Below are 13,022 nucleotides of genomic sequence, written 5' to 3' on the forward strand. Positions count from 1 at the left end.
ACATGTAATCCATTAAAAGAGATGTGTAAACTGCAGTAAACTTAAAAATAACCATAGCTGTAGGGGGCGTGCACTTCTGTTATTTAATATCATCACCTGGGGGCACCAACATTGTACATTTTAAAATGCTACTCATTTACTTTTTTTTATTAGTAACATAATGTTGGATTTGCATGTTAGACATGAGGTTGTTGTTGTTGTCGTCTCGCTAAATAAAGACGGTTGTATAAATCACGACTTAACATGGGTACGATTAAGTGTAGTGGGGCTACTGTATGAAAGCCCTTTCCTGCCAGAAAAAAAAAAGAACCATGATAGACAAAAATACAAGTCAGCTTTTTATCTAACTTATAATGTATCCGGTGTGAAAGTGAAAACATCAGGAAACTGTCATTTAAAATTATATAATTTTATTGATTATTATTTATTGACATCTTAAACATTCTCTCCAATGCAGCTTTGACAAAAACACTTGGCACTGAAACCCTTTATAATCCAAAAGAAACTTGAAGACTTGATTAAATCAGAAAGGTAAAAATCCTAATACAAATAGAAATGAATAGGTGTGTGTTACCTTGACCTTGTTGCTATTTCTCTCCGGCTTTTTAAATGTCTATTTTCTCTTTACCACCCGAGAAACAGGCCCAGTCTTAAAATATGTTAATGAAAGACTGTCCATTCTCAAATGCGTAATATCCACCTTAAAAGTAGCTCTGTATTGTGTACCCTGTGAAACTGACAATGGCTATGAGATGTGAATACAATCGGTAGCTTTCAAAAGTTCTACTTTGATGCCAGTATCATTACAGAAGCTGTGTTTGTGTAGGTACTATATTGCATTTGGGAATTCACTTTACATGTCTAAATGTGTAGTCAACACATCTTTTTTTTAAAGATGAACTTTGATTTTGATTTGATTTTGATGAACCTCAACTTTTATTTTGATCAATAATTGTAGCAGCCTGAGAGTAACATCATTTTTTGAGGACCTTTTTTGAAGTTTCAAGAGAAAAAGTGTTACAGTTTGAAATGTAGACCTTATCTCAGTGATTTTGTTAAAGCACCCAACAGCACCCTCATCCCCAAATGTCCTCTGAGCCTGATATTGATGTTCTGGAACACGACATAGTTCACAGATGAGTTGCAAAACATCAGCATCAGTCAGGATGTGTATCTTGAAGCCAAGAGTCAACACACAAAATATACAGCAGTGTGTTTTGTGGCAGTCTACAGTAAAAACATGAATATAAAATGGATTAGCAGCAGGGTGGCCTACAGTAGATGCATGAACCTTCAACCAGAAGTCACAGGTCTGATCCCCACAGCAAGAAAAGAGTCCAGGGTGTCCTGCTCACGCACCGTGACTGTCTCTGGGTAACAGCATCAGCTAAATGCGTCAAATATAAAACTATGGCAGCAAATGAGATTAGCCTATAATCTCAAAAAGCTCACACTTTTCCTTCAAGGTTATTATCAGGTCACACAATATAACTTCCTCTCCTGACCGGTGAATATGAAAATAATTACATTTCTAATCGAGGGAATACCGCTTCATAAAAGCAATGATATGGATGTATTTACACGAACATTACTCCGGCCTGTACTGTTGCAGTTTAAAGAATCGTCAAATCCATGATACTGATGAGAGTAAACGACTCATTCCAGCGCACTGTGAACAAACAACAATAAATAATCAAGCAGTGTGACATGTTTACATTCAGAGTGAACACTTTAAAACCAAACAAAATCTGATAAATAATACAAACTAAACTAACAAAACTCCAACAACAGTTACAACAATTACATTTAAAATGAGAAGAAAGGAAGCACATATTACTCTGTTGGTTTTATAATGGTGCCGATTGATGAAATGCAACTGTTTTTTATCACATTCATATCTCACCCATTGAAATAAAAAGAAAGACCTTTACCTAATGGAGGTTTGCCACTTCGCAGGCTTAGCCTAGGCTACAAGAACACTGCAACCTCACCAAGAACCCCAACAAGATGTAAAGACATTTAAGATATGATTACAGCATCCTCAGTATTTAAAGTCCGACACCTTGTGAGTCGTTGTCGTGGTGGCTGAAGATTCACCTGTTCGTGTCTCAGACGAAACCATGTGACGGGTGACTCTGGTGGTCTTGGTCACCATGGTGACAGTTCTCTCCTCAGCGGAGGAGGCTTGGTGCTCCTCAGATATTTCTTGCGTGCTAAAGTCGAGCCCTGAGGTGTGAAGGCAGAAAGACCCTGAGACATCAGCCTCACCTGCCACCTCCCCCTTCCGCTGGGCCTGAGGAGAACTCTCGGGGGTTATCTGGAGGAAGCCTGGAGGGGAGGAGACAAGCAGGTGGGCAGAAGAAAGGAAGCAAGGATAGGAAAGGATAAGAGGTTAGGAAATCATGACAGAAAAGAAACTTAGTTGTATGTAGCAGAGAAGTAGCAGGGGATATACATATTATTATATATTCTATATAAAGAACATATTATTAATTTATACAATAAACACAAAAACACAACACATTAAAAATAGCAAGGATAAATTGCTGATGATGTATAATGTAGTGCCAAAAATAGTGAAATAAGGAAAGAAACAGGTATTAAGTCATTTACTTATTTGATTTGTGAATTATTATTATTTTTGAAAGACTTGCAATTATTCAATGTCTCTGAAATAGGAGTGATGCAGTGGGTTTGTGTTGCATTTCAATGTTCAGAGAACTGGTGAAAGACTAAGAAACAAACGTCCAAAAAGTAAATACTGCACGAGTTCTACTGGACGTCAGTCACATGATAAGCACCTACAGTCGGAGTCAGTCACATGATAAGCACCTACAGTCGGAGTCAGTCACATGATAAGCACCTACAGTCGGAGTCAGTCACATGATAAGCACCTACAGTCGGAGTCAGTCACATGATAAGCACCTACAGTCGGAGTCAGTCACATGATAAGCACCTACAGTCGGAGTCAGTCACATGATAAGCACCTACAGTCGGAGTCAGTCACATGATAAGCACCTACAGTCGGAGTCAGTCACATGATAAGCACCTACAGTCGGAGTCAGTCACATGATAAGCACCTACAGTCGGACTTGGATATCGTCAACCCTTTGCAAAAGTCTATGTATCATTTCTTGTGATCAACGTTTGAAGTGTTGGTGTCCTTACCTGTGGAGTGTGGCTTCAGGTTGAACTTAGGGACCTTGAACCAGGTGGAAGACACCCTTTCTTCGGGTTCCTTGCTTTGGCTCTCGCCCTCGCTCCATGGCTGGACTTTTGCAGAGCTAAACTCCATGGTGAAACTAGCAGGGGACTCTGAGCTGTCCCTGTCCAGCATGTCTGTTCTGGCATGAGAGGACACCACATCCTTTGGGAGCTCCTCACTAAAGCCAGAGAAGGCCATGTTGCCTGATTTTACTTTAAGTTCTTTAGTGAATTCCTCCATGTGTACTGTTGCTAAATCCTTTCCCAGTTTCTCATGCATGCCAGAGTCCTCCCCCTCTACAGACATCTTGCCGTATGGAGATGTTAACTGTACCTTTGGAAGATTGGTTTTGCCGCTGAATGTCCCTTTATCATCCTTGGAGCCGATGTGAGCACCATTGAAATTGGATCTTGAACCGTCACCCTTAAGATTGACATCAAAGGACCCTGATTCGCTAGGAGAAAACGACACAGCAGCTGATTTTTCTTTGGACTTCCCAAAGTTTGGCTTCATTGTGATTTTTGGCAACTTCACGTTAAATCCTTCTGTTTCAGCCTGAGCTGTCGCCTCCTCTCTTGGGAGGTGTGAGCATGCAGTGGGCTCACCTGTTTGAGGAGGATTTACCAAGACAAATACAGCTTTCTTTACTTTAGGCATTTTAGGACCCTCATACTGAATTTCTGGCCGAGTGATATTCATTCTTCCCTTAGGAGAGGAGATGGAGGGTAATGGGACCCCAAACTTAGGGATTTTGACTTTCTTGTCTTGTTCTGTTCCATCCTCATCTTCATCCTGTGCTGTACCTATGTCAAAATCTATGTCTGGAATCCTGGGCACACTCATGTCTGCTCTGGATGATGAGAAGCCACCCTCTCCCGCGGTTCCAAAGTCAGCCGAGCCTTGTTTGTTTGTCAGACAAACACTTGGTAACGTACACTCTGGTACTGGGATGTTAACACGACCTTTGTTATTTTTATGTCCATTATGTGTTTCAATTTCAACTTCGTACTTAAATGTTTCTTTTGTCTTGCATTTGTGTTTGATATGACCACCTAAATCTTCATCACCGCAGTTTTTGCATATTTTTGCTTCTGCTTTTACATCTCGACCAGTCTTCTTTTTTGGCATCCCAATGTGGAATTTTGTTCCTTTGACTTTAGGGCCCTTGGCTTTGCTGCTGGTTCCTGCTGTGCTGATATCTAAATCAGGTAGCTCCATCTTTTTCCTGTCCTTCTCGCCCTCTCCTCTATAAAGTCCTACATCCAGCTCCAGGTCGCCTTTTGGACATTTGATGTCTATTGTAGGTATCTTAAGTCTGAGGCCTTTGTGCTCCCCAAGAGCTTCTGTGCCTTGTTTAGGTCTACTCAGTGTTGCATCGACGTCCAACTCCGGTGATGACACTTTTGGCACAGTTTCCCCTCCTAATTCAACAGCTGGTAAATTGATCTCTGCTTCACAGGATCGATTCAATGTTTCAATATCTTTACTTTTACTTTTAGGAAGTAAAATATCAACTTTTGGCATCTTGATATGCGGCAGCTTGCTGGTCCTTCCCTCAGCCTCCAGGTGTCCTTTAGGGATAGATAGGTCCACATCACGCATATTGACGTTTCCTCCTTCACCTCCCTGTATTTCAACTTTAGGGCCTTCCATTTTTTTCTTTGGCAGAGAAATGTCAAAATCTGGCATTTTCCAGCTAGGCATTTTGATCTTTCCCTCAGCACCTCCCTCTATTTCGAAATCTGTACTTTCAATCTTTCCTTTGGGATGTGAAATACCAATAGAGGGCATGGTGAGATGTGGCATCTTGTATTTTCCACCATCACCTTTGATCTCCATCCCCGAAGCATCAATCCTTCCTTTGGGCAGAGAGATGTCAACATCTGGCATTTTCATCTGAGGCATTTTCAACTTTCCTCCTGTACCTCCATCCATTCCAACATCTGGACCCTCAATCTTTCCTTTGGGCAGAGAGATGTCGATGTTAGGCATTTTCACATCAGGCATTTTGAACTTTCCTCCTTGACTTCCTTCCATTTCAACATCTGGACCTTCAATCCTTCTTTTGGGCAGAGAGATGTCAATGTTGGGCATTTTCAAGTGCGGCATTTTAAATTTGCCTCCGGTGCCTCCTTCTATTTCAATATCCGGATCACCGATCTTTCCTTTAGGAAGTGAAACATCAACAGAGGGCATACTGAGATGTGGCATCTTGAATTTAGCACCATCTCCCTTGATAGCCATCTCTGGACCCTCAATCCTTCCCTTGGGCAGAGAGATGTCAACATCTGGCATTTTGATCTGAGGCATTTTGAACTTTCCTCCTGTACCTCCATCCATTTCAACATCTGGACCCTCAATCTTTCCTTTAGGCAGAGAGATGTCAACATCTGGCATTTTCATGTGAGGCATTTTTAACTTTTCTCCATGACTTCCTTCCATTTCAACATCTGGACCCTCGATCTTTCCTTTAGGCAGAGAGATGCCAATGTTGGGCATTTTCATGTGAGGCATTTTGAATCTTCCACCTTTACTTCCCTCCATTTCAACATCTGGACCTTCAATCCTTCCCTTGGGCAGAGAGATGTCAACATCTGGCATTTTCATGTGAGGCATTTTGAACTTTCCTCCTGTACCTCCCCCCATTTTAAAATCGGGACCTTCCATCTTTCCTTTGGGAAGTGAAATATCAACTGAAGGCATGTTGAGATGAGGCATTTTAAACTTTCCATCTTCGCCTTCGATTTCCATCTCTGAACCCTCAATCCTTCCTTTGGGCAGGGAGATGTCGATGTTGGGCATTCTCATGTCAGGCATTTTGAATTTTCCTCCGGTTCCTCCTTCTATTCCAAAATCTGGGCCTTCAATCTTTCCTTTGGGCAGAGAGATGTCAACATCTGGCATTTTCACATCAGGCATTTTGAACTTTCCTCCTTGACTTCCTTCCATTTCAACATCTGGACCTTCAATCCTTCTTTTGGGCAGAGAGATGTCAATGTTGGGCATTTTCAAGTGCGGCATTTTAAATTTGCCTCCGGTGCCTCCTTCTATTTCAATATCCGGATCACCGATCTTTCCTTTAGGAAGTGAAACATCAACAGAGGGCATACTGAGATGTGGCATCTTGAATTTAGCACTATCTCCCTTGATAGCCATCTCTGGACCCTCAATCCTTCCCTTGGGCAGAGAGATGTCAACATCTGGCATTTTGATGTCAGGCATTTTGAACTTTCTTCCTGTACCTCCATCCATTTCAACATCTGGACCTTCAATCTTTCCTTTGGGCAGAGAGAGGTCGATGTTGGGCATTTTCATGTGAGGCATTTTGAATTTTAGACCTGTACCTCCTTCCATTCCAACATCTGGACCTTCAATCTTTCCTTTAGGCAGAGAGATGTCAACATCTGGCATTTTCATGTGAGGCATTTTTAACTTTTCTCCTTGACTTCCTTCCATTTCAACATCTGGACCCTCGATCTTTCCTTTAGGCAGAGAGATGCCGATGTTAGGCATTTTCATGTGAGGCATTTTGAATCTTCCACCTTTACTTCCCTCCATTTCAACATCTGGACCTTCAATCTTTCCTTTGGGCAGAGAGATGTCAACATCTGGCATTTTCACATCAGGCATTTTGAACTTTCCTCCTTGACTTCCTTCCATTTCAACATCTGGACCTTCAATCCTTCTTTTGGGCAGAGAGATGTCAATGTTGGGCATTTTCAAGTGCGGCATTTTAAATTTGCCTCCGGTGCCTCCTTCTATTTCAATATCCGGATCACCGATCTTTCCTTTAGGAAGTGAAACATCAACAGAGGGCATACTGAGATGTGGCATCTTGAATTTAGCACTATCTCCCTTGATAGCCATCTCTGGACCCTCAATCCTTCCCTTGGGCAGAGAGATGTCAACATCTGGCATTTTGATGTCAGGCATTTTGAACTTTCCTCCTGTACCTCCATCCATTTCAACATCTGGACCTTCAATCTTTCCTTTGGGCAGAGAGAGGTCGATGTTGGGCATTTTCATGTGAGGCATTTTGAATTTTAGACCTGTACCTCCTTCCATTCCAACATCTGGACCTTCAATCTTTCCTTTAGGCAGAGAGATGTCAACATCTGGCATTTTCATGTGAGGCATTTTTAACTTTTCTCCTTGACTTCCTTCCATTTCAACATCTGGACCCTCGATCTTTCCTTTAGGCAGAGAGATGCCGATGTTAGGCATTTTCATGTGAGGCATTTTGAATCTTCCACCTTTACTTCCCTCCATTTCAACATCTGGACCTTCAATCTTTCCTTTGGGCAGAGAGATGTCAACATCTGGCATTTTCACATCAGGCATTTTGAACTTTCTTCCTTGACTTCCTTCCATTTCAACATCTGGACCTTCAATCCTTCTTTTGGGCAGAGAGATGTCAATGTTGGGCATTTTCAAGTGCGGCATTTTAAATTTGCCTCCGGTGCCTCCTTCTATTTCAATATCCGGATCACCGATCTTTCCTTTAGGAAGTGAAACATCAACAGAGGGCATACTGAGATGTGGCATCTTGAATTTAGCACCATCTCCCTTGATAGCCATCTCTGGACCCTCAATCCTTCCCTTGGGCAGAGAGATGTCAACATCTGGCATTTTGATCTGAGGCATTTTGAACTTTCCTCCTGTACCTCCATCCATTTCAACATCTGGACCTTCAATCCTTCCCTTGGGCAGAGAGATGTCAACATCTGGCATTTTCATGTGAGGCATTTTGAACTTTCCTCCTGTACCTCCCCCCATTTTAAAATCGGGACCTTCCATCTTTCCTTTAGGAAGTGAAATATCAACTGAAGGCATGTTGAGGTGAGGCATTTTAAACTTTCCATCTTCGCCTTCGATTTCCATCTCTGAACCTTCAATCCTTCTTTTGGGCAGAGAGATGTCAATGTTGGGCATTTTCAAGTGCGGCATTTTAAATTTGCCTCCGGTGCCTCCTTCTATTTCAATATCCGGATCACCGATCTTTCCTTTAGGAAGTGAAACATCAACAGAGGGCATACTGAGATGTGGCATCTTGAATTTAGCACCATCTCCCTTGATAGCCATCTCTGGACCCTCAATCCTTCCCTTGGGCAGAGAGATGTCAACATCTGGCATTTTGATGTCAGGCATTTTGAACTTTCCTCCTGTACCTCCATCCATTTCAACATCTGGACCTTCAATCTTTCCTTTGGGCAGAGAGAGGTCGATGTTGGGCATTTTCATGTGAGGCATTTTGAATTTTAGACCTGTACCTCCTTCCATTCCAACATCTGGACCTTCAATCTTTCCTTTAGGCAGAGAGATGTCAACATCTGGCATTTTCATGTGAGGCATTTTTAACTTTTCTCTTTGACTTCCTTCCATTTCAACATCTGGACCCTCGATCTTTCCTTTAGGCAGAGAGATACCGATGTTGGGCATTTTCATGTGAGGCATTTTGAATCTTCCACCTTTACTTCCCTCCATTTCAACATCTGGACCTTCAATCCTTCCTTTGGGCAGAGAGATGTCAACATCTGGCATTTTGATCTGAGGCATTTTGAACTTTCCTCCTGTACCTCCATCCATTTCAACATCTGGACCTTCAATCTTTCCTTTGGGCAGAGAGAGGTCGATGTTGGGCATTTTCATGTGAGGCATTTTGAACTTTCCTCCTGTACTTCCATCCATTTCAACATCTGGACCTTCAATCCTTCCCTTGGGCAGAGAGATGTCAACATCTGGCATTTTCATGTGAGGCATTTTGAACTTTCCTCCTGTACCTCCCCCCATTTTAAAATCGGGACCTTCCATCTTTCCTTTGGGAAGTGAAATATCAACTGAAGGCATGTTGAGGTGAGGCATTTTAAACTTTCCATCTTCGCCTTCGATTTCCATGTCTGAACCCTCAATCTTTCCTTTGGGCAGGGAGATGTCGATGTTGGGCATTCTCATGTGAGGCATTTTGAATTTTCCTCCGGTTCCTCCTTCTATTCCAAAATCTGGGCCTTCAATCTTTCCTTTGGGCAGAGAGATGTCAACATCTGGCATTTTCACATCAGGCATTTTTAACTTTCCTCCTTTACTTCCCTCCATTTCAACGCCTGGACCTTCAATCCTTCCTTTGGGTAGAGAGATGCCAATGTTGGGCATTTTCAAGTGCGGCATTTTAAATTTGCCTCCGGTGCCTCCTTCTATTTCAATATCCGGATCACCGATCTTTCCTTTAGGAAGTGAAACATCAACAGAGGGCATACTGAGATGTGGCATCTTGAATTTAGCACCATCTCCCTTGATAGCCATCTCTGGACCCTCAATCCTTCCCTTGGGCAGAGAGATGTCAACATCTGGCATTTTGATCTGAGGCATTTTGAACTTTCCTCCTGTACCTCCATCCATTTCAACATCTGGACCCTGAATCTTTCCTTTGGGCAGAGAGAGGTCGATGTTGGGCATTTTCATGTGAGGCATTTTGAATCTTCCACCTGTACCTCCTTCCATTCCAACATCTGGACCTTCAATCTTTCCTTTAGGCAGAGAGATGTCAACATCTGGCATTTTCACATCAGGCATTTTGAACTTTCCTCCTTGACTTCCTTCCATTTCAACGCCTGGACCTTCAATCCTTCCCTTGGGCAGAGAGATGTCAACATCTGGCATTTTCATGTGAGGCATTTTGAACTTTCCTTCTGTACCTCCCCCCATTTTAAAATCGGGACCTTCTATCTTTCCTTTGGGAAGTGAAATGTCAACTGAAGGCATGTTGAGATGAGGCATTTTAAACTTTCCATCCTCGCCTTCGATTTCCATCTCTGAACCCTCAATCCTTCCTTTGGGCAGGGAGATGTCGATGTTGGGCATTTTCATGTGAGGCATTTTGAATATTCCACCTGTACCTACTTCCATTCCAAAATCTGGACCTTCAATCTTTCCTTTAGGCAGAGAGATGTCAACATCTGGCATTTTTAGGTCCCCAGTTTTCCCTCTAGGAAGGGACAGATCAATGTCAGGCATCTTGATTCCAGGCAAGTTGAATTTGCCTCCTTTTCCATCAGTCTTTGCATCATGCTCTACTCTAGGCAGGGACACATCCAGGTCTACTTTGGGGCTGGAAATGTCAATTGTTGGCATTTTTGGAATGTTGAGGCTTACCTCATAACCTCTGATATCAGCCTCTGAGACATCCACCTCTGCTTTAGGTAACACAACCTCAGTCTCTGGTGTCTTAGCTGCTGGTAGTGACAACTCAACAGAGGGCATCTTAACCTTGGCTTTAGACTCAAAGTTAACACTTTGCTGACCTAAATCTTTCTCTTTAGAGCCAAATCCTGGCATTGAGAACTTTGGTAGTTTGAGAGTGACGTCAGGGGCATGGAAGCCACCTTTCCCTTCAACATCTGCCCCCAGCTCAGCATCAACCCCTCCCTCTGGGAGCTGACTTTTTGATGATATTTTAAACTTGGGGAATTTTCCCTTTTTAACTTTAACATCTACATCAGGACAAGACACGGATACATCTGCATGCTTTTTGGATACACCAAATGATGGCATTTTAATTGTAGGTTTTTTCACCTTGACTTTTCCGTCCCCATCAAACTCTACTGATGGTGCCCTTATCTCTCCTTCCACATGCGGTGAGCTGAGGGAAATGTCTCCTTTGGGGACAGACATTGCAAAATCACCACTCTTAGACTTTCCACCAAACCTTGGTAGAGAGAAACTTGGGAATTTGAGGGAAACATCAGGCAGATCAAAGCTGCCCCCTGAAGAAGGCCTGCCTCCCTCGGCTTTAAGAACGCCGCTGATAGTAGGAGGTTTGAGGGATGCACCTGGAGCTTCTACACCACCTGTCGCCATGTCTGTACACTTTACTTTCACCTTGGCTGGATTGATTTCTCCTATGAGACCAGACATCTTTAAATCTCCTGATGCTTCGGGCCCAGAGGTGTCCACTTTGAGGCTTTTGTCTTTATGACCAGAGGGAAGGCTAAGGTCAAGATCAAATTTGGGGAGATTTATGTCAAGAGTTGGCATATGGAACCCAACACCAGATAAGTCCACCTTTGGCAATTCATACTTTCCCCTTCCAGACGGTCCTTCAAAGCTGATATCTCCCTCTAATTTTCCAACAGGAACTGAAAGATCAACATCTGGTGTTGAGATCTCTCCTCCATTAATCTTTGGTCCTTCAACTTTGACATTGCCCTCTGGCAGGTTCATCTTTGGAAGTGACACGTCAAATGTAGGCGTTTTGAATATTCCTCCTTTTACCTCAGGACCCTCAATACTGATGCCAGCCTTTCCTTTGGGAACTGACAGGTCAATGTCTGGCATGTTGATATTTCCTTCCTTAAATTCAGGGCCTTTAATATGAATCTCTGGTCCCTTAGCTGTCATTTTCGGAAGAGAGAAATCAACAGAGGGCATATGGAACTTGCCTCCTTTTCCAGCATGTCCTTCAATTTCCATTTCACCTCTTGCTTTTCCTTTGGGAAGTGAAATATCAATGTTGGGCATCTCAATCCTCCCCCCCTTGATTTCCGGGCCTTTGAGTTTGACATCACCCTTTGGCAGATTTGCTTTTGGTAAAGACATATCAAATTTGGGCATTTTAAATGTACCTCCCAAAACCTTAGATCCCTCGACATTAAGGTTTGCTTTGGGTATTGAAATGTCAACAGTTGGTGTTTCAATTTTTCCTTTCATATTTGGTCCTTCTACATTGGCATCAACCTTTGGTAGACTCGCCTTTGGTAGAGAAACATCACATTTTGGCATTTTGAATGTCCCTCCTTTCAACTGAGGGCCTTCAACATTTATCTCCCCCTCAACCCTTCCTCTGGGAGGTGAAATGTCAACAGTTGGGATGTTGACCTTTCCTCCTTTAACATCAGGACCCTCAAGGCTGATATCGACATCGGGAGATTTTATTTTGGGCAGAGAAACATCAAGTGAAGGCATGTTTAGCTTTCCACCTTTAACTTCAGGACCTTCAATGTTTATCTCTGGCCCCCTAGCTTTCATTTTGGGAAGAGAGAAATCAACAGAGGGCATATGGAACTTGCCTCCTTTTGCACCATGTCCTTCGATTTCAATGTGTCCTCCTGCCTTTCCTTTAGGCAGAGAAATATCAATGTCTGGCATCTCGATCTTCCCTCCCTTCATGTCTGGGCCTTTAAGCTTGACATCACCCTTTGGGAGACTAACTGTTGGCATTGAGACATCAAATGTTGGCATTTTAAATGTGCCACCCTTCGCCTCAGGACCCTCCACATCGATGTCTCCCTCAACTCTTCCCTTGGGGAGTGAAACGTCACCTTTAAAGTCAGGTCCCTTTATGTCAACATCTCCCTTTACCTTTCCTTTTGGGAGTGAGATATCAACCTTTGGCATTTCCAGATTGCCCTCTGGCAGGTTCATCTTTGGAAGTGAAATGTCACATTTGGGCATTTTGAATGTTCCTCCTTTTCCCTCAGGACCCTCAATATTGAGATCAACATCAGCCTTTCCTTTTGGGAGTGAAAGGTCAATGTCTGGCATGTCGATTTTTCCTCCCTTCTGTTCAGGACCTTCTATGTTGACCTCTGGCCCCTTAGCTTTCATGTTGGGAAGAGAGATATCAAAAGAGGGCATATGGAACTTGCCTCCTTTCCCAGCATGTCCTGACATTTCTCCTAATGCTTTCACTTTGGGAAGTGAAATATCAATGTCTGGCATCGCAATCTTCTCTCCTTTGATATCTGGGCCTTTAAGTTTGACATCACCGTCTGGGAAATTCATTTTTGGGAAAGACATATCAAATGTTGGCATTTTTAAATGT

General features: G+C 42.8%; 1 protein-coding gene across 1 annotated transcript in view; it reads right to left on the reverse strand.

Annotated features, from left to right (window-relative positions):
• Window positions 1-407: 407 nt before the first annotated feature.
• The window catches only part of LOC117457517 (neuroblast differentiation-associated protein AHNAK-like), a 64,727-nt gene continuing 52,112 nt past the window's right edge, over window positions 408-13,022 (reverse strand). Inside the window, 2 exon segments of the mRNA XM_071205305.1 lie at window positions 408-2,328; window positions 3,169-13,021. Coding sequence (XP_071061406.1) covers window positions 2,042-2,328; window positions 3,169-13,021 — 10,140 coding nt within the window. The 3' untranslated portion in view covers window positions 408-2,041.

This window comes from Pseudochaenichthys georgianus, chromosome 13, assembly GCF_902827115.2.
Source record: "Pseudochaenichthys georgianus chromosome 13, fPseGeo1.2, whole genome shotgun sequence".
Taxonomy (NCBI): Eukaryota; Metazoa; Chordata; class Actinopteri; order Perciformes; family Channichthyidae; genus Pseudochaenichthys; species Pseudochaenichthys georgianus.